The 24,940-nt window shown below is 64.5% G+C and overlaps 1 protein-coding gene across 1 annotated transcript in view; it reads right to left on the reverse strand.

Annotated features, from left to right (window-relative positions):
• Nucleotides 1-10,920: 10,920 nt before the first annotated feature.
• The window catches only part of PLEC (plectin), an 86,050-nt gene continuing 72,030 nt past the window's right edge, over nucleotides 10,921-24,940 (reverse strand). Inside the window, exons 53-76 of the mRNA XM_054167544.1 lie at nucleotides 24,594-24,695; nucleotides 24,083-24,238; nucleotides 23,545-23,700; nucleotides 21,865-22,062; nucleotides 21,419-21,547; nucleotides 20,882-21,052; nucleotides 19,941-20,096; nucleotides 19,138-19,344; nucleotides 18,683-18,802; nucleotides 18,185-18,354; nucleotides 17,400-17,559; nucleotides 17,122-17,322; nucleotides 16,492-16,617; nucleotides 15,962-16,105; nucleotides 15,013-15,201; nucleotides 14,207-14,321; nucleotides 13,960-14,126; nucleotides 13,201-13,363; nucleotides 12,611-12,765; nucleotides 12,452-12,526; nucleotides 11,979-12,096; nucleotides 11,634-11,815; nucleotides 11,421-11,541; nucleotides 10,921-11,127 (exon numbers count right to left, since the gene is read on the reverse strand). Coding sequence (XP_054023519.1) covers nucleotides 11,048-11,127; nucleotides 11,421-11,541; nucleotides 11,634-11,815; nucleotides 11,979-12,096; nucleotides 12,452-12,526; nucleotides 12,611-12,765; nucleotides 13,201-13,363; nucleotides 13,960-14,126; nucleotides 14,207-14,321; nucleotides 15,013-15,201; nucleotides 15,962-16,105; nucleotides 16,492-16,617; nucleotides 17,122-17,322; nucleotides 17,400-17,559; nucleotides 18,185-18,354; nucleotides 18,683-18,802; nucleotides 19,138-19,344; nucleotides 19,941-20,096; nucleotides 20,882-21,052; nucleotides 21,419-21,547; nucleotides 21,865-22,062; nucleotides 23,545-23,700; nucleotides 24,083-24,238; nucleotides 24,594-24,695 — 3,561 coding nt within the window. The 3' untranslated portion in view covers nucleotides 10,921-11,047. The remainder of the gene's footprint in view (nucleotides 11,128-11,420; nucleotides 11,542-11,633; nucleotides 11,816-11,978; nucleotides 12,097-12,451; nucleotides 12,527-12,610; nucleotides 12,766-13,200; nucleotides 13,364-13,959; nucleotides 14,127-14,206; nucleotides 14,322-15,012; nucleotides 15,202-15,961; nucleotides 16,106-16,491; nucleotides 16,618-17,121; nucleotides 17,323-17,399; nucleotides 17,560-18,184; nucleotides 18,355-18,682; nucleotides 18,803-19,137; nucleotides 19,345-19,940; nucleotides 20,097-20,881; nucleotides 21,053-21,418; nucleotides 21,548-21,864; nucleotides 22,063-23,544; nucleotides 23,701-24,082; nucleotides 24,239-24,593; nucleotides 24,696-24,940) is intronic.

Raw genomic sequence — 24,940 nt, forward strand, 5'->3', positions numbered from 1 at the left:
GTCCCTCAGCTGCTCCTCACAAGTTGTCCAGACCCTTCCCCACCTTCCTTGTCCTCCTCTGAACACCTTCAGCCCCTCAAGGTCCTTCTTGGAGTCAGGGGCAGCCTCCCCAGTGCCCCCAGTCCAGGCCAATCATCCCTGCCCTGCTCCTGCTGCCCACTCTGGGGCTGCTCCAGAGCAGGCTGCTGGGGGTGCTGCCCTGTGCACTGCCCTGTGCCGTGCCCTGTGCCATGCCCTGCTCTATGTGCAAGGTCCAGAACTGGCACAGCAGCCCTGGAGAGAGCTGGTTCCACCCTCATCCTGCCATGGTGGTGAGGAGCAGCCATGTTTCACTGTCTGACCCTCACAGACCCAGGCCCCTCCCCGCCTAATCTCACCAGGGAGCAAAGAACACCGGGCCCGTGCCGGCGGGCACCATGCCCAGTGCCCTGCTCCTCGCTCCTCCAGCTCCGTGCACCTAGCTCCACCCCCCCGTGCCCACCCCAGGTCATCCCACACCCGTGACTGTGCCAACCTTCTCCTCACCACGTCCCCTGCTCTCTCGCTGCCTGTCCCGGGGGCAAGGTCCCAACAGGCACCGGCTCCAGGGATCTGCCCGGGCAGTGCTGCTGTGTTTGCAGGGTGAGCAGTGCCAAGGGGTGGGGACAGCAGCTGGGACGGGCACCGAGACTGCTCCTGCCGCTGGGAAGGGCCCTCCTGAGCCACAGGAGCGGGGAATGACGGCATCATTCCGGTGGGAAGAGACCTCCCACCCACAGAGCCCAACCACTGACCCAGCACTGCCAGGGCACCACCAGACCATGGCCCTCAGCACCACAGCTCCACGGATTTGAGACCCCTCCAGGGATGGGGACAACACCACTGCCCTGGGCAGCCTGGGCCAGGCCTGGGCATGCTGGATTGTCTGTCCTGGGCTGTGGCTGGCAGTGAGGAGGTCTCCTCTTGCAGTGTACCCACTGGTGTCAGTGCTGTGCAGTCTCACACCTGGCACCACATAAAGCACATGGTGGGGCTGGCTGGTAACACCTCACCACCAGCTCTGCCCACCCTGCAAAGTTGCTTCTGGCCCCACAGCCATTTCCTGGCAGAGAGGCCAGGTTAGCTGGCACAGGCTGTGCCATGCTTGGCAGGTTAGATGGCAAAGGATTGTGCTGCACTGGGCAGGAGCTGGGCACAGCCTGGCTGTGCCATGGGCACAGGGGTGGGCAGCACCGGTGGGGCTGTGGTATCCAGAGAGCCCTAAGCAGATCCTGGCACATCGCAGACTGCAGCAGGCCAGTGGCAGTAGGGTGGCATTACCAGCTGTAACACACTGGCAGCCTGAATGCCCGAGGGTGGGGGCTGGGGCAGGCCCTCCCTCCCCCCTCCCCAGGCTGGGGTGGAGGCTGCAGGTGGAGGCAGCTCAGGGACTCTTCTGCCCTTCATCAGAAGACGTCAGCCCCGTGGAAATTCTTGGTAACCACACTGCCAGCGTGCCAGCTGCATTCCTGGCACAGGATCACACCTTGGCACCTGGGGCCATGTTCTTACCCTGGCACCGCTGCCCCACCACAAAGGTGCTGACATGAGCTGTGTCCCTGGTGGGCACCACATGGGACCATGCTGGCATTCTCCAGTGCCATCAGCCCGTGCACAGCTCCCTGCCTGTGTGAGTCACTGCCCAGGCTCTTCCTCCCGCACCCAGCACACGGAGAAGCGTGGGGACACCACTGCCCCATGGCCATGGGGTGAGACCCCACAGCTGCCCCACATCCCATGGGATAAACCCCTCATGGCTGCCCCACATCCCATGGAGTGAGACCCCCACAGCTGCCCCACATTCTGTGGGATAAACCCCTCATGGCTGCCCCACATCCCATGGGATAAGCTCCTCATGGCTGCCCCACAACCTGTAGGATGAGATCCCACAGCTGCCCCACATCCCCTGGGACAAGCTCCCACGAGTGCCCCATGTCCCATGGGATGAGACCCTGCAGCTGCCCCACATCCCACAGGACAAGCTCCCACAGTCCCCCCATGTCCCATGGGATGAACCCACAGGACTGCCCCACATCCCATGGGATGGCTCCACATGGCTGCCCCATGTCCCCCAGGATGAGCCCCACGGCAGCCCCAACTCCCCTGGGACGAGCCCCACCGGTGGTTGTCCCCTTCAGTGTCACCAACCTGCTGGTGCCAGCGGATCAGGGGAAGGCTGCTGGGGGCCGTGGGTGGGACTGGGAGTGGGGACTGGTTTTACTGGAAGAGCTGGGGCCAGGTGGAGGCATCTGCTGGGGGGGGGGGGAGGAATGGGCTGGGAGGGTCCCTGGTGGAACAGGCTGGGACAGGGGGGTACCCAGGAGAGCCACTTGCTGGGCAGTGATGAGGGGCACAGGGGGAAGGGGGGCACCTAGGGCATTCTGAGGGCCTCAGCTCTGAGGGGAGCAGCTCCCAGATGCCCTGTCCCCAGCCCCACCCTGTCCCGCAGCCCAGACCCTCTGGTTCCTGCCCAGCTGGCACAGAGCAGAGGGCAAAGCACCCAGGTCCCACTGCTGGCCACTGGCAGAAAGGCTCCTGCTGCCAACCTGCCCTAGTGGGCAGCTGGCATGGGGCAGAGAGCTGAGGGATGGGGGTCACACCCTGCCCACGGTGAGACAACCTCATGTCACCGTGTGCCCACCTCCTGGGTACTGCAGAATGGTGCTGCCAGTGCCCTGTGTGCCCTGTCCCACTGCCTGCCCCCTTCTTGGCACCCCCTGCCCGCCAAGCTCCACTGTGCCTGTCAGAGCCCCAAGATGGCACCGGCTTCTCCCCGGCAGCCACGCCACCTGCCCTCACTGTCATTGTCCCCATGCTGCTCCTGGGGCATGCCAAGCCCGGCCGTGCCCGTTAGAGCCGCTATGTGGCACCAGCTTCTCCCTGGCAGCCACCCCACCTGCCCGGCCACGATGCCCATCACACTCCTGGCACACACCGGGTTCAGGGGGTGACCGTCCTCCCGCTGTGCTCGCTGACAGTGCCCGACTGTGCCCGCCGTGCCGTGGCACCGTGCGGCTGCTGCCCACTGTCCCACCCCGGCGCTTGGCCGGGGCCCAGCCGTGCTGCGGGCGCGGTGATGCCGCCGCATTCCTGGCATAGCCGGGACCTGCCTGAGCGCCTCCGCCCGCCCAGGCCCCTGCCGGGGCCCCTGGATGCCCACCCGTGTCCCGCTCACCCTGCCAGCCCCTACCTGCCGGCGGTGCTGGCACAAGGGGCAGCCCGGTGGGTGCCCGCAGTGCCGCTCCTGGCGCTGCGCGCTGCCCGCCGGCCGGGCACCTTTAAAGCCTCGTCCTCCCCCGCCCCGTGACACACGGGCCCTGCCCTGCCAGGAACCCTCCCCGTGCCCCCACACCCCCCGCTACCCGCCTGCACTGGCAGGGGGCTGGCACCACCCAATCCCTTGGCCCCGCCGCTGCCCCGCCTGCGCCGTGCCCCTGTGGGGCGGTGAGGGGTTCAAGGGCTGCGGTGTGGGCAGGTGGTCTGTGCCCATCGTCAGCCGCTTGCTTGGGCAGTGCCCACCGCAGCAATGGTGAGCCCTCCACGATGCCAGCGTGCCCATGCCACTCTCATCCCGGGCAGCCTTTGTCCTCCTCCCATCACTCCACAACTTCCTCTTCACCCACAGCCAGGACAGTGCCCCTGTGCCTCGACTCTGTGGCACCCAGCTCCTCTTCCCTGGCACACCCTCCCTGCCTGCCTCTGGCCTGGCAGACCCCAGAATCCCAGCTGCTGGCCTGACGCTGGCGCTGCTGCAGCGGGGATGGGGAGGGAGGACCCTTTCCTGCTGCCTCAGCCCTGCCCATGTCTTTGCCCACACACAAGGAGCCCAAATTGCCCCAAACACCCCTGAGCCACCCTGGTGCCACTTGAGTCACCCAAACCCCCTGCCCAGCCTGTCACCAGCCCCATGCCCTCTCCCCAGATGCTATGCCCGTGCCCAGCACCCCACTTCACCCCAAGCACCCCCTCTGCTCTCCCCAGTGCCATGTGTGCTTGGTGGGCATCAAAGGAGCAATGGGCACAGCAGATAGCAAAAGGGACCTTTGGGGTGCTGGGGTGGTCATGCCACAGCCCTCACTGGTGCCAGCCTGACGGGGCAGGGTGCCCAGACAGGGATGTTCAGGGCTTGGGCAAGATGTTTACGGGGTGTGGGATTTGTGTTGTTGGAGACCTGCCGGTATCCAGGTGCAGGGCAAGCCCACAGCATGGCACTGCATGGCACAGCGGGGTCTGGTGGGCACACAGTCCTGGTACTGCCTGCGGTCAAGCTTGGCAGTGACGGTGGCATCCATACAGAGGAGCATTACTCCAGGGTGGCATGGCTGAGCACCCATCCAGGAGCCCCCACCGTGCCTGATGCTTGGGTAGTGTCAGGCTAATGGCCCCATGAGGGCAGAGGGAACCCCTGGTGACCCCAGAGAAGCCAGAGCTGGAGCCTGGCCCAGGCTATGCCCCAGTGCCATAGGGCAATGCTCAAACAGCACCCGTGGGTGCCCAGTATGAGGGACAGGGGCTGCAGCCACCAGGACAGGTCTGGCATCTGCCACTGTAACCAGTCCCTATCCCCATGGCACAGAGGCAGGGAGCCAGCACGATTCCGGAGGCTGGCACTGAGGTGCAGCTGCTGGGAGGTGCTGAGGAGCCACAAGCCGCAGGCAGACAGGGCTGGCAGGGCACCATGCTGCAGAGACCTTGGCACTGGCCACCACAGAGAGCTTGGCATCGCTCTACTGCAGCAGTGCCAGTACCACAGAGCTTTCTGCTGGTGAGGCTGCAGGTGCCAGCCTGATCACCGGGGTCTGATCCCCCCTGCACCCTCCCCGGGCCTTTGCCAGCCCACGCTGGGAGAGAGGATGGGCAAGAGACCTCAACGGGCACAGCGAGCTGGGGACCAACAAGCCTGGCACAGGGGCCAGCGGGCACCATCTGTCCATGTGGCTGCAGGGACAGCAGGAGGGGGCCGTGGGGCCCCTGCCCCGGGGCAGTGTGGCTAGGCCATACTGGGCGATACTGGGCGATACTGGGCCGTGCCGGGCCGTGCCGTGCTACGCCTGGCGACGCTGTTTTGCTTTTGCTTTCTTGGGCACAGGCCCAAGGGCACAGGAGAGGGTCTGGTTATGGTAATGAGCGGTGATGAGCAGGCACGGGGCCAGCGCCAGCCCTGCACAGCTGAGTCAAAACAGCTCAGATGCTTCCCAGACAAGGAGGGGATGGGCATGGGCACCTCTGCCCTGCCTGTGGGCGGCTGCTCTTGGCTGGAGGTGGCTGCTGGCTCCAGGAGCCTCAGTGCCACCCATCTGTGCCAGCCACGGAGCCATTTGGTGCAGGAATGAGGACAGCCCAGCAGGGTGGGCGTAGGGACAGCCCAGCAGGATGAGTGTGGGGGCATCACAGTAGGATGGGCATGGGGGCAGCCCAGCAGAGTGGGCATTGGATAACCCAGTGGGACAGGCATGGGGACAGCCCAGTGGGGTGGGCATGGGGACAGCCCAGTGGGGTGGGCACAGGGATGACCCAACAGAGTTGGCATTGGGATGCAGCTGTTTGGTGGTGCAGGAGTCGTGCCACCGTGGTGGGATCATCTCACAGTGGTGGGTTGGTGGGGTGGCTGATGGGCCCAAGTGTCACAGTGAAATGCCAATGCCAGCTGTGCCAGGACATGCCCTCCAACACCTCTGGAGCAAACTGTGGCTTGGGGTTTGCCCACACTACTGGACATCACCAGGCTGCACGGCCCCTCTGTCCCAGATACCAGCAGCTAGGGCATGGCTGTCCCAAGGTCCAGCAGCAAAGGGCACAGCCCATTGCTCCAGGGCCTCTGGTGCCACTGGGGGCTCTGGGAATCCCACTGGTGGCACTGGCAGGATGACAGCAGCAGGATGAGAGGTGAGGTGGTGCAGGACAAACCAAGCTGGTTCCCAGGCCAGATGTTGAGTTCAGCATCAGGAGGTGCCTGCCGAGGCTCTGAGCCATGGGGTCTTGCCCCATGGACAGGCACTGGGCAAGGGCTTTGGGATATGGGTGCAAACTGTGGGCTGGAGGAGCTGCCCTGGCACAGGTTGGGGTCATTCAGAAGGCTGGGAGCCTCAGGGGTCACACCACAGACTGGCACACTTAGGGGTCACACCACAGATTGGGACCCTCAGAGGCTGCAGCAGAGATTGGGACCCTGGGGCTCACCCTGCACTGCCTTGCAGAGGGGACATGAGCTGTTGGGTGGCACACATACCAGCAGTACCCTTTGCCAGGCCCTGGGTGGCATGAAGCAACCATTGCCGGTGTGGTTCCAGCACGGGGCGGCTGCGTGGGGCCCCTCAGGTTGGGCAGGACCTGCTCCTGGGGTTCCCACAGTTGGGGCAGTGGTGGTTGGGCAAGAGGGTGGGACCTGCCTGGCACTCCCAGCTCCATGGGGAGTTCACTGGCTCCGTGGGGAATTCATCAGCTCCATGGGAACCTCACCAGCTCCATGGGGACCTCAATGGCTCCATAGGGACCTCAACAACTCCATGGGGACCTCAACGGCTCCATGGGGACCTCACCGAGTCCATGGGGACCTCACCGACTCCATGGGGACCTCACCGGCTCCATGGGGACATCAACAACTCCATGGGGACCTCACCGGCTCCATGGGGACATCAACAACTCCATAGGGACCTCAACGGCTCCATGGGGACCTCAACAACTCCATGGGGACCTCAACGGCTCCATAGGGACCTCACCAGCTCCATGGGGACCTCAACAACTCCATGGGGACCTCAAAGGCTCCATGGGGACCTCAACGGCTCCATAGGGACCTCAACGGCTCCATAGGGACCTCAACGGCTCCATGGGGACCTCAACAGCACCATGGGGACCTCAACGGCTCCATGGGGACCTCAACAGCTCCATGGGGACCCCACTGGCTCCATAGGGACCTCAACAACTCCATGGGGACCTCAACGGCTCCAAAGGGACCTCAACAACTCCATGGGGACCTCAATGGCTCCATAGGGACCTCAACAACTCCATGGGGACCTCAACGGCTCCATGGGGACCTCACCGACTCCATGGGGACCTCACCGGCTCCATGGGGACATCAACAACTCCATGGGGACCTCAACAGCTCCATGGGGACCTCAACGGCTCCATAGGGACCTCAACGGCTCCATGGGGACCTCAACGGCTCCATGGGGACCTCAAAAACTCCATGGGGACCTCAACAGCTCCATGGGGACCTCAACGGCTCCATAGGGACCTCAACGGCTCCATGGGGACCTCAACCGCTCCATGGGGACCTCAACAACTCCATAGGGACCTCAACGGCTCCATGGGGACCTCAACGGCTCCATGGGGACCTCAACAGCACCATGGGGACCTCAACAGCTCCATGGGGACCTCAACGGCTCCATAGGGACCTCAACGGCTCCATGGGGACCTCAACAACTCCATGGGGACCTCAACGGCTCCATGGGGACCTCAACGGCTCCATGGGGACCTCAACAGCTCCATGGGGACCTCAACGGCTCCATGGGGACCTCAACAGCACCATGGGGACCTCAACGGCTTCATAGGGACCTCACCGGCTCCATGGGGACCTCAACAGCTCCATGGGGACCTCAACGGCTCCATGGGGACCTCAACAGCTCCATGGGGACCCCACTGGCTCCATAGGGACCTCAACAACTCCATGGGGACATCAACGGCTCCATAGGGACCTCAACAACTCCATGGGGACCTCAATGGCTCCATAGGGACCTCAACAACTCCATGGGGACCTCAACAACTCCATGGGGACATCAACGGCTCCATAGGGACCTCAACAACTCCATGGGGACATCAACGGCTCCATAGGGACCTCAACAACTCCATGGGGACCTCAATGGCTCCATAGGGACCTCAACAACTCCATGGGGACCTCAACAGCTCCATGGGGACCCCACTGGCTCCATAGGGACCTCAACAACTCCATAGGGACCTCAACGGCTCCATGAGGACCTCAACAGCTCCATGGGGACCTCAATGGCTCCATGGGGACCTCAACGGCTCCATGGGGACCTCAACAACTCCATGGGGACCTCAACAGCTCCATGGGGACCTCAATGGCTCCATAGGGACCTCAACGGCTCCATGGGGACCCCACTGGCTCCATAGGGACCTCAACAACTCCATAGGGACCTCAACGGCTCCATGGGGACCTCAACCGCTCCATGGGGACCTCAACAACTCCATAGGGACCTCAACGGCTCCATGGGGACCTCACTGACTCCATGGGGACCCCACTGGCTCCATAGGGACTGCAACAGATCCATGGGGACCTCAATGGCTCCATAGGGACCTCAACAACTCCATGGGGACATCAACGGCTCCATAGGGACCTCAACAACTCCATGGGGACATCAACGGCTCCATAGGGACCTCAACAACTCCATGGGGACCTCAATGGCTCCATAGGGACCTCAACAACTCCATGGGGACCTCAACAGCTCCATGGGGACCCCACTGGCTCCATAGGGACCTCAACAACTCCATAGGGACCTCAACGGCTCCATGAGGACCTCAACAGCTCCATGGGGACCTCAATGGCTCCATGGGGACCTCAACGGCTCCATGGGGACCTCAACAACTCCATGGGGACCTCAACAGCTCCATGGGGACCTCAATGGCTCCATAGGGACCTCAACGGCTCCATGGGGACCCCACTGGCTCCATAGGGACCTCAACAACTCCATAGGGACCTCAACGGCTCCATGGGGACCTCAACCGCTCCATGGGGACCTCAACAACTCCATAGGGACCTCAACGGCTCCATGGGGACCTCACTGACTCCATGGGGACCCCACTGGCTCCATAGGGACTGCAACAGATCCATGGGGACCTCAATGGCTCCATAGGGACCTCAACAGCTCCATGGGGACCCCACTGGTTCCATAGGGACCTCAACAACTCCATGGGGACCTCAACAGCTCCATGGGGACCCCACTGGTTCCATAGGGACCTCAACAACTCCATGGGGACCTCATTGGCTCCATGGGGACCTCATTGGCTCCATGGGGACCTCAACAGCTCCATGGGGACCTGTGGAGTGCTCCTGGGCTCCCTGGTACTGTTGCTCCACCTCACGACCAGAGCCCTCCAGCACCAGCTCCACCAGAGGCACAGCTCAGGGGTGCTGGGACCCAAGAACCCACCCATGATGGTGCCCTTTGGGGCCCAACCTCCTCCCTGCTGCCCCAGGAGCCACCTGTGTGGCACAGCCATGGAGTTGGACTCCTCAACCAGCCCTTGCACTGCTGCCCCCCATGAAGGCTTCCCAGGGCATCCCTGCCCTGTGCCACAAGGGTTTCCAGCCTCAGTGGCCCTCATGTGCCCATTCCCATGGACAGTGTCCCTCACTGCCCAGCTCCAGCCCTGGTGACACCACAGTGCCAGGGTCTTGGCACCTCGCAAAACGTTGGCTTTGCTTCATTCCTCAGGGCTCTGGCATGGCTGTGACATGAGAGTGGTGCTGGTGGTGCCAGGTGTGTGCCCAGGCTGGGAGTAGGGGCCCAAGGTTTCCACAGGCAGAGGAATGTGCAATATGTGGTGGCAGCACCAGCCTCACACTGGTGGCAGCAGGCCCACGCCAGTGGCACCAGCCCCATGACCTGCTGTGCCACCCTGACCCACAGCTGTGCCCCATGCCCGCTGTCCCGAAAGTGCCCAGCATGGAACCGCTGCAAGCATCACGCTGGGTGGGCACCGCATGGGCAATCCAAATGCCCTCAAGGCTGCAGGGTGGCACTAGGGAATGGGGACAGGGCCTCACCCAGTGCTGCCCACCATGGGTGTGGGCTGAGGGCCATGGGCAGAGGCACTGGGCACAGCAGGAATGCCAGCAACGCTTCCTCGGAAAGGAGGAACGTGGCACGGTGCCCACTGGCACCTGCTGCACTGCCCCAGCCTTGCCAGCTGTGGCTCTGGCGCCACATGGCTCTGCCAGCTGCACCCAGACAGGGGCACACCCAGTTGTGCCCAGCCACCGTGTGCCACTCTGCTGCCCAGGCATGCCCAGCCTCCACATGTGCAGCAGCTTTGTCAGTGCCAAGGAAGGATGGTACCCATCAGCAGCACCCAGCCCTGACAGGGCAGTGAGCAGAGGGACAGGGGGACAGGGGGGGCAGACAGACAGAGACAGAGCATGGAGAGCCTCCAGCTGCTCATAGAAAAAGAAACCTACACTTTATTGTGGCTGGTGGAGCCATGCCAGGCCATGCCAGCCGTGCCAGGGTTACATTCAGCTCTACTGCAGTCCGTTAGCATGCGTCAGCGGGGGGGGTCTGTTCCTGCCACCTGTGGGTGCCACGGGTGGGATGGGGCATGGGCACGAGGGCCCCCCTGCCCCTGGAACCCCAGTCCTGACAGAGCAGGTTGGGGGTAGCTGTAGCCAGGCACGCACCAGACACCCGAGATGGGGAAGGGTTAGCACCAGATATGGGCTTGGCATCCAGTGAGGGGCACTGGTGCCTGGTACCAAGCCCAGCCACCTCCCACTGTGGCACGGGTGGCAGGATGGGGGAACCCCCCAGGCAGTGCCTTATGCCAGGGGGCACCAGTGGCCAGCACAATGTTCCAGGAAAAGGGTTGCACCCATCCCAGAGGCATCTGGGTGCCCTGACAGCCCCCACATCTGCAGGGTGCTCCTGGCAGCTGCCTGGGCACTGGGAGAGGCTCAGCCCCCCAGAGCTGCCCAGTAGGGTGGAAGGGCAGGGAAGGGTGGGCAGAGGGTCATGCCTGCCAGAGCCCTGGGGTGGGTTGGTGCATGGCAGGGGGTGCTTGCATATATGCCAGGGCCTGGTTTGGTGGGATGGGTGAGCCTTGGTGGCATTGGAGAGCTCTGATGGGATGGGTGAGACCTATTGGCATTGGTGGGTGGGTGACAGAGCTCAGCCCTTGCAGGTGTGTGCCCGCTCAGGGGGGGAAGGCAGTGCTAGGCTGGGGACACGTGGGGCACGCAGCTGTGCCATCCTCCAGCCGTGGGGAGGGTCCTGAGTAGGGCGCTGGGCACGGGGGGTCAGCGGCATGGGCTGCGGCGCTCCGGGAGGGCCTCTTCAGGTGGCTCTGCCAGGGCCAGGGGAGGCTGCTGTGGGGACTCTGAGACCGGGGCAGGGGGTCACGGGCTTGGGGGTGGACCCCTTGCCCTGCCCCATATTGCCCCACTACTGTGCCCCACGCTGCCACATTTCCCTGCCCCACATCCCCCACTGCCCTGCCCCTACATGCCCCGCACTGCCCTGCCCCACACCAACCAACCACTGTGCCCCACATCCCCCCTCCACTCTGCCCAACGCCCTGCCCCACATCCCCCCACCACCTCCAGCTCCCCCATGCATCCCAGACCCCCGTGCCCCATGGGGTGGGTAGGGTGCTGCCCGGGGATTCCTTACCGGAAGGTGCCAGGGCAGGGGTCTCCTGGGGCGCGAGACTGGGCAGCTCAGCGCCGTCGGGCATCTGGGATCCCCGGGAGCGTGGGCAGCGGTCTCCGGATCGCGTCCTCCGCAGCACCGACTGGGGGGCACAGGGGAGTCAGAACCCAGGGGGGGCAGGAGGGGTGACCTCTAGGGGGAGATTCAGGCTCTGGGGGTGCACCCGCCCCTCACCTTCCGGGCCAGAGGGCTGCTGGGGGCCGAGGCGCTGCTGTAGAGGCTGAGGCTGGAGCTGGAGCGGCTGGGGGACAGCGCTTTGGGGGAGGCAGACGCGGGGGTCCCTGCGCCCTTGGTGACCCCGAAGGAGTCTGAGGACAGGTAGCGCTCATTGATCTTCAGGTTGGTCCTGCCCTTCACTGCAGGGGGCACAGCCGGTGAGGGCCTGGCGAGCCCGGTGGGCACCCCTGACCCGCATGGCACCGCGGGCAGGGGGACGGCCAGGCCAGCAGTGCCAGGGCCTGCCTGGCCTCCTGCCAGCACAGACCCCCACCGTGGGCATCCCGTGTCCCCCGCACGCACCTCTGCAGGGGTCATTCTTCACCAGGAACTCGTCCAGCGCAATCCAGCCGCCGCCGACCCGCACCATCAGGGTGCTGCGCAGGATGCGCACCATGCGCAGCTGCTGCGACTCCCCAAACTGCCGGCACCAGGTGGGCACAGGGGTGAGGCGGGGACTGGGGGGCACAGCAGGAACCCCACCCAGCTCTGCCCATCTGGGACCCATCTGTGCCACAGGATCTGCACCACATGCAGCTCCTGCAGCTCCCTGAACTGTGGCATGAGGGTGGGCATGTGGGCCACAGCGAGGACCACCTTCTAGGTGTGTCCATCTGGGGCCCATCCGTGCTCACCCTGTGACATCTGGGTGCAGTGACCCCCTGAGCCACGGGGACGTGGGAAGCTGTGGGAGCAAGCCTGGGGGCTGCCAGCTGTGGTGGTGGCGATGCTGGCGTAGGGTGGTGGTGGCGATGCTGGCGTAGGGTGGCACTTACCCGGTACCTGTTGGCACTGATCTGCTCCACCTGGAAGCGCTTGGCACAGTTGCACTGGGCCACCTGCCTGTTGACCTGGGGAGGGCAGGCCGGGCTCAGAGGCATGCCAGGACCGCCCGGCCCCACCCTGGCAGTGCTCTGTCAGCGGGGCTGCCATACCTCATCCTGTATCTGGTCGGCGTCGGCGCCGCGGCGCAGGGGGTCCCGGCTGGGGTGCAGGGCGCTGAGGAACTCGCAGTAGTCAATGAAGCCATCGCCATTGGTGTCAAAGATGGCAGCCACCGCCGTCATCTCCAGCACGTTGGTGGGGAACTCTGGCAGGGCAAGCATGGCATGGCTTGGGGCCTTCAAGATTAGCCAGTGCCAACCCCACTGCTGTGGGCAGGGGCACCTCCCACCACCCAGCCTGCCCTTCAACACCTCCAGGGATGAAGTGTCGACAGCTGCTACAGACAACCTGTGCCAGTGTCTCACCACCCTCATGGGGATCCTGATGTCCTCTCCGCCCCCCGCCTGGAGTCTTTGTGGCCTTGCTGGAACCCATGGGCAGCACCCAGCACTTGGCATTCATCAACCTCATCCCATTGGCCTCACCCAGCCAGCCTGGCCAGGTGCCACTGGAGAGCCCCAACCCCCGTGGAGAGCCTCACTTGGCCATGGCAACCCTCATGCCATTGGCCTCACAGCCACAGCTCCAGCCTGGCCGGCCCAAAGCCCCATGGGGTGCCCGGCCCAGCCCTGGCACGCACTGGAGGCGAGGACGCTGGCAATGAACTGGCGCTGGCTGACGCGGCCGGCCTGCTCGCGGTCGATGCCACGGAAGATGTCGAGTGCCCGCGCCTTGCGCCGCCCGATCCACTGCACGTAGCGCTGACGCCAGGCCCCAAAGTCAAAGTGGGCAAACTCCTCCAGCTTGGGGGGCACAGACCCAGGTTAGCGGCACCAAAATCTCCCTGGCACCCCCCCCTTATGGCACCCGAGGTGACCACGCTCTGCCTCACGCTGTGCCACATGCTCTGCCCCATAATCTGTCCCACATTGTGCCCCATGCTCTGCCCCATGCTGTGCCCCATGTCGTGCCCCACACTGTCCCCCATGTCGTGCCCCACACTGTCCCATGGTACACCGCCTGTTGCGCTCACGCTGTGCCCCACATTGTGCCCATGATGTGTCCCACATTGTGCCCAACACTCTGTCCCACATTGTGAACCCTGTTGTGCCCACACTCTGCCCCATGCTGTGCCCCACACTGAGTCTCCCCCTGATGAGCTCCCCCTACTCCAGACCCCACTGGGTTTTGCCCAGGACCCAAGCTCAGGGGGCTGGTGGCTGCCAGGATTTGCCCAGTGTTGCTCACAGGATGCCCTGATGGGTCCAGGAAGGCTCCAGGGTACTACCTGCTCCATCCCACCCACCCTGGGGACCATCCCCAGCCCTGTCCCACCCAGGGCCATGGGGCTGGGCTGGTGATGCCCCTGCAGTACCCAGCGGTGCCAGGGGGTGGGTACCTCACGCAGCCGCTGCTGGGCGGTCTCCAGCCGGTACTGCCGGTCCAGTGCCAGCAGCCAGAGCTGCTGCCAGCGCTGCAGGAGCTGGGCCACCAGCGGGCTCTGGGGCTCCATCCCCCCGAGTGGCACTGCCAGCGTGCCCGCAGCCTTCCCGCTGCTGCGGCGACCTGTGGCCAGCGAGAGGGGTGGTGAGGGCACCAGCAGGCACCCCAGGGCACTGCAGGGCATGGGGGCAACAGGGCCTTACGTGAGGGCAGCCGGCGGGTGGCCGGGGGGCCCAGGTCAGGGCCCATCTTCTGCTTGCTGCTCTTGGTGACCTTCTCCACCTCAGGCTGCTTGCGGTTCAGCTCCTCCATGAAGACCTGCAGCAGACCACCCAGTGTTGAGTGCCCACCAGCCATGCCAGCATGGCCCCAGAGGTGCCTGGCCACCCCTGGCGGTACTGGGCATGGGGTTGGAGCTGGGAGGGCAGCCACCATTAGAGCAGCCCTGCTGACCCCTCCCCAGGACCATCCTGTAAAGAGAACTCATGGAATGCCTCCTGGAAGAGGCCTCCAGGATCCCGGAGTCTGGCAACTGACCCAGCACTGCCAGGGCACCACCAAACCATAGCCTTCAGCACCACAGCTGGGAAACCCCTCCAGGGATGGGGACTCCAACACTGCCCTGGGCAGCCTGGGCCAGGCCTGCACAAGCTTCAAGGGGCAGAAATTCTTCCTCACGGCCAACCTCAACCTCCCCTGGGGCAACCTGAGGCTGCTTCCTCTTGGCACAATGCTTGGCACAAGAGCTCTCAGCCCCAGCTGGCTGCAGCCTCCTCTTAGGGACTTGCAGAGAGCCACAAGGTCTCCCCTCAGCCTCCTTTGCTCCAAGCTCCACACCCCCAGCTCCCTCAGCTGCTCCTCACAAGTTCTCCAGGCCCTTCCCCAGCTCCCTTGCCCTTCTTTGGCACTTTGGCTGTGCACCAGCAGCTCCAGCCTTGGCCTTGGTGCTTTGGAGCTGCGGCTGTGCCATGCCTGAGAGATGGCAGGGGGCTGGGTGTGTGCCCCTCACCATGTGCTGGGCACTGAGCTCCTCCAGCGCTTCGGCCTCCTCGGGCAGCGGCTCCTGGTCCCGCAGGCTCAGCGCCTCCTCAGCCGATGCCATCCACTCTGCCAGCCGTGCCACCTCCTCCCGCTGCGCTGCCAGCACTGCTGCCTGCGCCTGCAGCCGTTCACCCTGCTGCTGCGCCCAGCTCAGCACCTGCAGCACCACCCAGCCTCAGCAGGATGGCTCCAGAAGGGTGGCACTAGGGGCATGGCACAGGGTGGGCACTGGGGGGGCATGGGGCTGGCTGCTTTGTTGCTCAAGCATAGGATCAGGGCTTTGGAAGAGCCACGGTCAGCCCTGCCATGGGGCTGGCACAGAGCCCCTGCAAGCAGCCCCAGTGGGTATGGGGCAGTGATGTGGGACAGGGACTGGAGACATTGCCATGGGGCAGGGTTGTGTTCCCATGGCCATGCCAGCTGCCCTGGCAGTGGGGCTGTGCCATGTCCTCAGCCCCAAGGGCAGCAGGGCCCTGAAGCAGATCCAGATCTAATCCCGGACACCCCAGATCCCAGAGACCCCCAGATCCCAGGCAGCTGCTGGCTGGGGCTTGGTGCCAATGTGGCGAGGACCCAGCTGAACCCACCAGAACCATCCCAGGAGTGCAGGGATCTGGAGCTCTCCCCCCAAACCCTCAATGCCCAGGAGCATCCCTGGCAATGGGATCTGGGATGGGCATCCCCAAGGTGCTCCTCTCCAGGGACACCCTGTCCAGGCTGGGTGGCATCTGGCACCACACAGGACTGAGCCACCACCATCTGGGTGGCACCCCAGAGACCAGGATGGCACCAGGATGGGGAACAGGGGTGGGAGCAAAGGGATGGCCACAGCTGGCTGGGGTGGCGACTCCTGGTGGGTCACAGGGGTCAGGGTGGCCAGGAGGAGCTGAGATGGGTCATTGGCACCACCAACCCACCTCCTGAAAGCGGCTCTTGGCCACTGTCACCCAGGACTTGATGGCGACAATGGAGTCGGGGTGGCAGGTGGCCAGGATCTCCTCCCCCAGCGAGGTGATGCACTCCAGCTCCAGCTCCTGGCACTGCAGGGACTTCAGCAGTTCCTGGGGGACATAGAGAATGGCACAGCCAGGCCATGGTCCCTGACACCCACCACACACCCTGGCACCATCGGGACCAGCCTCCACCTGGGCTGGGCATGCAGTGGAGTGAGCACAGCCACCAAGCGTGGCATGGGGTGCTGGGACTCTCAATCTACACATCTCAGAATATTGAGACCCCAGATCTCCACACCTCGGGGTGCTGGAGGCCCCAGCCCCTTTGCCTTGGCATGATGAGACCCAACACCCCACATCTCAGGGTGGTTCCCCCCATGTCCTGGCAGGGGCTAGCTAGGGCCAAGTGACCCCAGCCATGGGCCATAGAAGGGCAAGGATGGAGCCACCCTGGAGACAGAAGCTGGTGGGGACTAGTGGGAGCTGGCACCAACCTGCAGCTGGCCCTGGCACTCCTGCACAGCCGCCTCCTCCTCGGGCAAGATGCCAAACTTGAGGCTTTTCTCCGACTCCGAGAGGCGACCCAGAAAGGACTGGACCAGGCTGTGGAACTCCTCTGCCTGGCACGGGCACCAGAGCACTTGCTCAGTGCCCACCTCATGGGCCCCAAGACCTCAACCAGACCCTGGGCCCTGCAGCTTCAGCCCCTGCCCCCCAGCAGCACCTCCCCATCGAGCAGGGCACCCTGCAATGTGCTGCCATCCTGCCCCAGGCACCCTGTGTGTGGGCACACCTACAGCAGGCACCTGCAGCACCCACTCAGCCTGGCATCTGGCCTGGCACCCAGCCACAGCACCTTGTGACACGGCCACCCACCATCTGGGCATCCTGTGGAGCAGATCGCAGCAAAGCCACCCATTGTCTGGGCACTCAGGGGCACTTGCCGGTCTGGCACCCCTCAGAGCACCCTGCAATACAGCCACCCACCACCTGGGCACCCCCAGAAGTGCCCCACAGCCCAGCCACGGCCCCTGCAGGACCTCCCCAGGAGGACACACCAGCGTCAGACCCTGACCTCTCTATCCGGGGAAGCCCTGGCTTGGCGGCTACCCCTTGGCACCCACCTGGCGCAGGGCAGCCTCCAGCCGGGTCTGCTTGCAGACAGAGAGGGCACAGACCAGGTCCCAGCGGGCACTGAGCTCCTCCACCTGCTGCTGCAGCCACTGCGAGTCACCGGTGCCAGCGCTGCCCCGCGGCAGGTCCCGCAGCCAACGCTTCAGCGCCCGCACACAGCTCGCCCGCTTGCCCAGCTCCTTCTGGAACACCTGGGGACAGCAGGTGGCACAGGTCCCGCCCAGCCCCCTGCCCTCTCGGCGGGTGGCACAGGCTGGGGGACACTCACCTTGTGCTTGTCCATCAGGTCAGCCACCAGGTCGCGGTGCCCGCCAACGGGCGCGTCCTGACACAGCTGGGGCTCGGCGTGGCACAGCCAGTCCAGAAGTGCCCGCAGCGCCTCTGAGAACCTGCCTGAGAACAGCAGCTGCTCCTCCAGCTGGTGCTGCCTGCCAGGGCACACAGGCAGTGCCAGCTCAGTGCCATGGCACAACAGCGGTCACCCCATGGCAGCCCCATGGCTGGGCACTGACCCTGGCTGATCAACAAGTAGCTGGGGAAGGGGGTCCTGGGCAGGCAGCGGGGTGTCCATGGAGGACGATGCCAGGGTGCCTGCCCAGGAGCCACACAGCAAGCAGGGCAGAGTCCCATCCCATCTCATCTCCATCCCACTCCCATCTTCATCCCCATCCCAATCTATCCCATCCCTATCCCAGCCTCATCTGCATCTCCATCACAAGCTCCCCAAGCTATTGCCATCCCACCCTATCGTGATCCCATCCCCATGCCAGCCTCATTTTCATCCCCATCCCATCCCATCCCATCCCATCCCATCCCATCCCATCCCATCCCATCCCATCCCATCCCATCCCCATCTAGCCCTGTCCCATCCTCATCTTCACCCTTATCCCGTCCCATCCTGCCCCATCCTACCCCATCTTATCCTCTCCCATCCCATCATATCCTGCCCCATCCCATCCTCATTCTCATCTCCACTCCCATCCCATCCCATCTTCATCCCCATTCCCATCCCCTCCAATCTCCCGCCCTGCCCACAGGTGCTGACGATGCCACCTCTCCGCGGCGCGGGCACAGAGCCCATCCCATCGCTCCTTCAGCTCCCCCAGCAGCTCCTCCAGCGGCTGCAGGTCCTGCTGGCACCGTGCCCGCTCCCGCAGTGCCCTCCCGCTGCGCAGAGTGGCCTCCAGCACCGGGCGCTTGGCACGCAGAACCTTCTGGAATGCCTGCAGAAGAGACACTGCTGCGACCCACCCTGGCACCTGCATCCATCCCCTGGCATCTGCAAGCCCTGCCACCTACAGCCCCCCAGCACTGCCATCCCATTGGGGATCCTTGCCTCCACCTTGTGCTGGTCCTGCTGGACCTTGATTACCTGGGCCTTGATGTCCTCTCCCGGCCCCTTGACGTCCTCCTGATCTCCACATTCTGCGGGGCCGGTTGGACCTAGATCTTCTGTCCCCCATCTTGAGCTGATCCACTTTGCCCCTGACATCCTCCTGACCCCCACCTTGGTACAGCCAGCTGGCCCTTGACCTCCTGCTGGAAGCCCACCTTGTGCTCAGCCAGCTGGTCCTTGATCTCCTCCTGGCTCAAGCCCGTGTCCTGCGGCACCTCCAGGCTCTGCTCCACCTCATCCATCCAGTCCAGCAGCAGCCGCCGGGACTCGCTGAACTGCAACAGAGGGGACAGGCTCGGGGAGGGTAGTGTCCTTGTGCCCAGCACGGGGTCTAGGGGCTCCTTGTGCCCAGTGCAGGGCCTGGGTAGCGGGATCCTTGTGCCTAGCATGGGGTCTGGGAGAATCTTGTGCCCAATGTAGGGCCTGGGCAGGGAGGGGTCCTTGTGCCCAGTGCAGGAGCAAGAGTGACCAAGGTGACTTGTTTGAGGAGCCACAGCAGGCACCCACAGAGCCACATGGCCCAGGTGCCACCATGGCACCACCTATGGTCCCCATGCTGGAGCAGTGTGGCACCAGCAGGACCCACATCCCTGGCACGATGCCCTGGTACCTGCTTGGCACGCTTGCGGGCATCCTCCAGCTGTTCCCCACGCTCAGCTGCCCGCTGCAGCACCTTGCCCAGCCGCTCCCTGGCACTCAGCAGCAGGTTCTGGATGACAGCTCCATCCTGTCTCCTGCTGAAGTCCCTCAGGCGGGCAGCCACAGCCTCCAGCCCTGCCAGCTGCTCCCCATGGGCACTCGCCTCCTTCAGCAGCGCCTGTGGGGAGAGGGCACTGCTGGGCATGTGACAATGGCACCAGGGTGGGACAGGTGAACCCCAGAACAGCCTATGTGGAGCTGACTCGCTCCACAGCCACCATGGGGGAGGTGTTCCTTCAGCAGCCCTGGGGAGATTCTGGCACTGGTGCCACACAGGACCTCACCAGGGAGAGCCCAGCCCCATGGAGTCAGAGAATCATGGATGGATTGGGGTGGAAGAGGTCTCCAAGCTCATGAAGTCCAACCACTGACCCAGCACTGCCAGGGCACCACCAAACCATGGCCCTCAGCACCACAGCTCCATGGCCTGGAAACCTCTGCAGGGATGAGGACTCCAACACTGCCCTGGGCAGCCTGGGCTGCACAAGCCTCAAGGAGCAGAAATTGTTCCTCATGATCAACCTCAATCTCCCCTGTGAAAACCTGAGGCCACTTCCACTTGGCCCAATGCTTGGCCAGGGAGACCATCCTTGCCCTGCTCCTGCTGGCCACAGTAGGGCTGATCCAGGCCAGGAATCACCCCTGGCATTGGGTGTGGGCACAGCTGGGTGGTTGTTGAGATGGTGGCACCCCATTGGCACATCCCAGACTTGCCTTGTGCTCCTGGATCTGCTCGGTGACCGTGTCCAGGACAAAGCTGGGTGGAGCAGGGGAGCCCAGGAGCTCCTCAGTGTGAGCCACCCAACGCAGCAGCTCCTGCGCGGTGCCGTGGAACTCGGTGGTGACTGTCAGCCCCTCAGCCAGCTGCTCCTGTGGGGGACATGGGGGTGACCTCACTGGGGAACCATTTGACTTGGAAGAGATCTCCAAGCTCATGAAATCCAACCACTGACCCAGCACTGCCAGGGCACCACCAAACCATGGCCCTCAGCACCACAGCTCCATGACCTGGAAACCCCTCCAGGGATGGGGACTCCAACACTGCCCTGGGCAGCCTGGGCCAAGCCTGCACAAGCCTCAAGGGGCAGAAATTCTTCCTCATGGCCAACCTCAACCTCCCCTGGGGCAACTTGAGGCTGCTTCCTCTCGGCCCAATGCTTGGCACAAGAGCTCTCAGCCCCCACTGGCTGCAGCCTCCTCTCAGGGGCTTGCAGAGAGCCACAAGGTCTCCCCTCAGCCTCCTTTGCTGCAGGCTCCACACCCCCAGCTCCTTCAGCTGCTCCTCACAAGTTCTCCAGACCCTTCTTCTCCAGACCCTTCTCCAGCTCCCTTGCCCTTCTTTGGGCACCTCCAGCCCCTCAAGGTCCTTCTTGGAGTCAGGGGCCCAAAGCTGAGCCCAGTGCTCCAGGGGTGACCTGAGGCCACTTCCTCTCATCCTGTTGATAAGATTCCCCAGGAGACCTGAGAGCGGACTTGGGAGCGAGCCCTCAGCTGGACTCCTTGGGTTCCTCTCCATGGTGACATTCTCCCCAGGCCCTTCAAATCCACACCCCTTGGGGTTTGCTCCTCATCCCTGTGGGTGCCCCTGACCCAGCTGGTTCCTGCAGAGCCTGGTGGGCCGCCTCCTGCCGTGGGACCCCCAGCCCAGCACGCACCTTCCTGAGGCGGGCCTGCTCCTGCACGCTGTCCCACTTGGTCTCCAGGAGGCGCAGGCGGTGCTGGGTGCCGCAGGACCTGGTGGGGCAGCCGGAGGCCAGCAGGCGCCGCAGCCGTGCCCGCACCTCCCCGTACCAATCCTGCTTGGACTCCAGCACCCGGCACAGCTCCTGCCACAGCACCAGCATTGTCACACGGGCACAGGGACGTGGGCATGGTGGGGGTTGGGATGGGGGCACCATGGTGGGCTCAGCACCACAGTGAGCTCAGCGCTATGGTGGCACCGTGGTCGGCGCAGTGCTATGTTAACATCATGGTGGGTTCAGTTCCATGGTGGAACCATGGTGAGCTCAGTTCTATGAGAGGGGAGTTGGGATGGAGTGGGATGGGGCCAGGTAGGGATCCTGCTTTGTCTCAGGGAGTCTAGAGGGGCACAGGAGGGTCTGGAAGAGGGCACAGGAGGCTGCTGGCACCTGGGTACAGAGAGGGGTGGCTTTAGGGCACAAAGAGAGCCTTGAGGACACCGTGGTGCTCACCAGATGGGCGGTGAGTGTCTCTTTGGTGGTGTCCGGGTGGCCCCACACTGGCTTGGAGAAGAAGAGCTGCAGTTCCACCTGCTCCAGCCACTGCAGCAGCTCTGTCATCTCCAGCGTGATGTCCTGGACCTGGGGAAACCACAGGGGCTCTGCTCAGTGCCATGGTGGGCTCAATGCCAGAGCAGCACCATGGTGGGCTCAATGCCACGGTAGCGCCGTGGTGGGCTCAGTGCCATGGCTGGGTCAACACAATGGTGGCCTCAGCATCACAGGGGGCTCAATGCCACGGTGGCTTCAGTGCAACAGCTGTCTCAGTGCTATGGTGGCACCACAGTGGTCTCAGTGCCATAGTAGTAGTGTGGTGGACTCAGCACCATGACCCACGGTTCGGTGCCGTGGCTGGCTGAGCACCCTGGCACCCCGGGGTGCCCACGCCGTGCCCATACCTGGCTGAGGTTGTTCTCCAGCTCCAGCTGTCGGCTCTCGGTCTGGCTCAGCACCAGGTCCCAGCGCTGGCGCAGCTGCTGCAGCCCCTTCCGCAGCCCCTCCTCGCCGTCGCCCAGGCTGCCCAGGAGCAGCCCCTGCCCGGCCTCGCTCACCGCCTGCACCGTGCGCGCGTGGCACAGCACGTCGTTCCGCAGCACCTGGGCACGGGCACAGGCAGGCCTGGCACCGGGCACCCGCCGTCACCCCTGCCGAGCCCAGAGCCCCACCGCGCCTCTGCTGCCCGCGCCAAGGCCGGCACCACGGGACCGGCAGCCCTGTGCGGATGGGGACCTGGGAGCATTGTGCCAGAGACAACGGCACCAGGGGAGTCCCAGTGCCGGCACCCTGCCTCTTGTCTTCAGTGTGGAACAAGGGATGTCCCAGCACTGCCCCCCTCCTGGATCTTGTTACCAGCATGGCACTGGAGATGCCCCAGTGCCACCAGTTCCCTGACTCTTATCCCCAATATGGCACCAGAGATGCCCCAGTGCCAACAACCAAGTGCCAGCGCTCTCCTGACTCTTGTCCCCAGCGTGGCACGGGAGTGGTGCAAGGCACCAGCTTTGCCATCCGTGGCAGGGAAGTTGCCAGGACGGGGCACGGAGGCTGCCAGTGCCACCCCCCCCGAGCGCCGCCGGCATGTGGCAGCAGCTCGCCTGCGTCAGCCGCGGCTCAGCGTGCCTGGGCAAGGGGCTGTGGCGCTGGGCAAGGCGGGGCCACCTCATTCCTTCCATGGTGTCACTGGGGAGGGGACGCGTTCCCAGCCATGGCCTGCCCCAGCTACCACCTGTCCCAGCTGGTTGCCACCCCCCTGGGCTCGATGCCAGGAGGGTGCCAGGAAACTTCCTGCAGCAGAAGGACCAGGACTAAGACCTCCTGTGGAGCCTGTCATGCCCCCAGGCTGAAGAGGTGGGACGTGGGAACCTCCTGAGGTTCAGCCAGGACAGGGGGAGGGTACTGACCATGGGGAGAGGGCAACAACCCCTGCCCCAGTCCAGGGGAGAGGGGGAGCTGCTGGGAAGGAACTGGGAGTGCTGGGGGGGAACAAGGTCCCCATCAGCCAGCAAGGTGGCCAAGAAGGCCAAGGGTCCCCTGGGGACATGCAGCAGAGTGTGGCCAGCAGGACAAGGGAGGTTCTCCTGCCCCTCTGCTCTGCCCTGCTCAGCACACAGCTGCACAACTGGGGCCAGGGCTGGGCTCCCCAGCTCACAGACTGGGAACTGCTGCACAGAGGCCACTGGAGGCTGGGAAGCTGCTGAGAAGACTCTGAGGAGGGAAGAGTGAGGGAGCTGGGGCTGCTGAGCCTGGGCAGGAGAAGACTCAGAGGGAATCTTCTCAGCATCTGCAGGGTGGGGGACAAGAGGCTGGGGCCAGCCTCCTGCCAGTGGTGGCCAGGGACAGGCCAGGGGGCAGCAGGCACAAACTGGAAGCCAGGAGGTTCCCTCAGGAGCAAGCTCTTGGCTTGGAGGCTTCTGAGCCCTGGAGCAGGCTGCCCAGAGAGGCTGTGGAGTCTCCTTGTGTGGAGAGCTTCCCAAGGCAGCTGGGCATTGGGATGCTGGGCACCTGCTGGGGGTGCCCCTGCTGGAGCAGGGGGCTGCCCTGGGGGAGATCCAGAGATCAGTGCCCACCCCACAGCTCACCCTGTGCTTGGCCAGCTCGATCTCGCAGCTCTGCAGGTCCAGGCTCAGCAGGGTCGGGCCCCGCAGCTGCTCCCCGGTGTGCCCCAGCCAGCGCAGGAGCTCCTCCAGCTGGTGCTGGAACTGACCCAGGCCCAGCAGCGCCGCCTCCAGCTGGTGCTGCCCAGGCGGGGGGGAAAGTGGGCACCCGTAGGTGGGGGCCCTGACAGCCCAGTGCCTATGTGGCACCCACCCAGCACCACACACCCATCTGGCACCCTGTGTACCCTGCACAGCCAGCACCCATGTGGAACCCCTGCCACCCACCCGGCACTCACCCAGAACCCACATATGGCACCCCATGTACCCACCCAGCACCTCCAGGGTACCTCCTCCCCCCCCAGCACCCACCCAGCACTCACCCATCACCCCATGTACCCACCCAGCACCCACCAGGCACCCCACACCCCCTGCCACAGCTCTTGCTCCGTGCCAGTGGCAGACCTGGCTGACAGCTTGGGTGCCACCCCGTGCCCAGGGCAGCAGCACCCACCCCCCGTACCTGCCTGCTGACCACCTCCTCCTCCAGCCGGTCCCAGCGCCGCCGGAAGTCACCCAGGGGCGATGGGGCATCCCCCTGCCCTGTGCCAGCTGTGCCCGCCTGGTGCCGCAGGCTCTCCACATCCACCTTGCACTGGTACAGCTCCCGCTTGAACTCCTGTGGGCAACTGGTGAGAAGAGGCCTCCACCCAGCCCTGCTGACGGCACGGGGTCTGCCGTGGCACAGGACAACATGGCAGATCTGGGTCTGGCTTGGCATGGCAGAACTGGGTCTGGCACATACCACCTGGCTTGACAGGCACAGCGTGGCACGGCATGGCACAGCTGGGTCTGATTTGGCTTGGCATACATGGCACAGGTAAGTCTGCCATGTACTGCATGGTTTGCATGGCACAGCGCGGCACAGCTTGGTCCCAGAGCTCCTCCTCCTGGGGAGCTGTGCCCACTCTGGGCAGCTCGGGGGCAGGACTCGCCAGCCAGCACCCACCACAGGGGCACTGTCCCTGTCTCACCTTGAGCTCTGCCAGCTGCTGCTGCACCACGTCCAGGTCCCCTCCGACCAGGAACTCGTCTGCCACGCGCAGCTCGCCTGCCTCCAGCCACTCCAGCAGCCGCTGCACAACGTGGCACATGGGCCATTTTGCTTCACTCAGGCCTCCAGGTGCCAGGCATGCCAGCCCTTCCAGGATGGCAGTGCCCTGGGTGCATCTGGTAGCCCCGTGGCCAGGAGTGGGGCTTGGATCCACCATTGGGTGCCAGGGGGCAAGAGGATGCCCCAGCCCCACTGAGAGGCCTGAGGGTGTCACACTGGCACAGGGCACTGGTGCCACTGCCCCCAGCCCCACTGCTCCAGTGCCCC

The sequence above is a fragment of the Dryobates pubescens genome, chromosome 14 (genome assembly GCF_014839835.1).
Source record: "Dryobates pubescens isolate bDryPub1 chromosome 14, bDryPub1.pri, whole genome shotgun sequence".
Lineage (NCBI taxonomy): Eukaryota > Metazoa > Chordata > Aves > Piciformes > Picidae > Dryobates > Dryobates pubescens.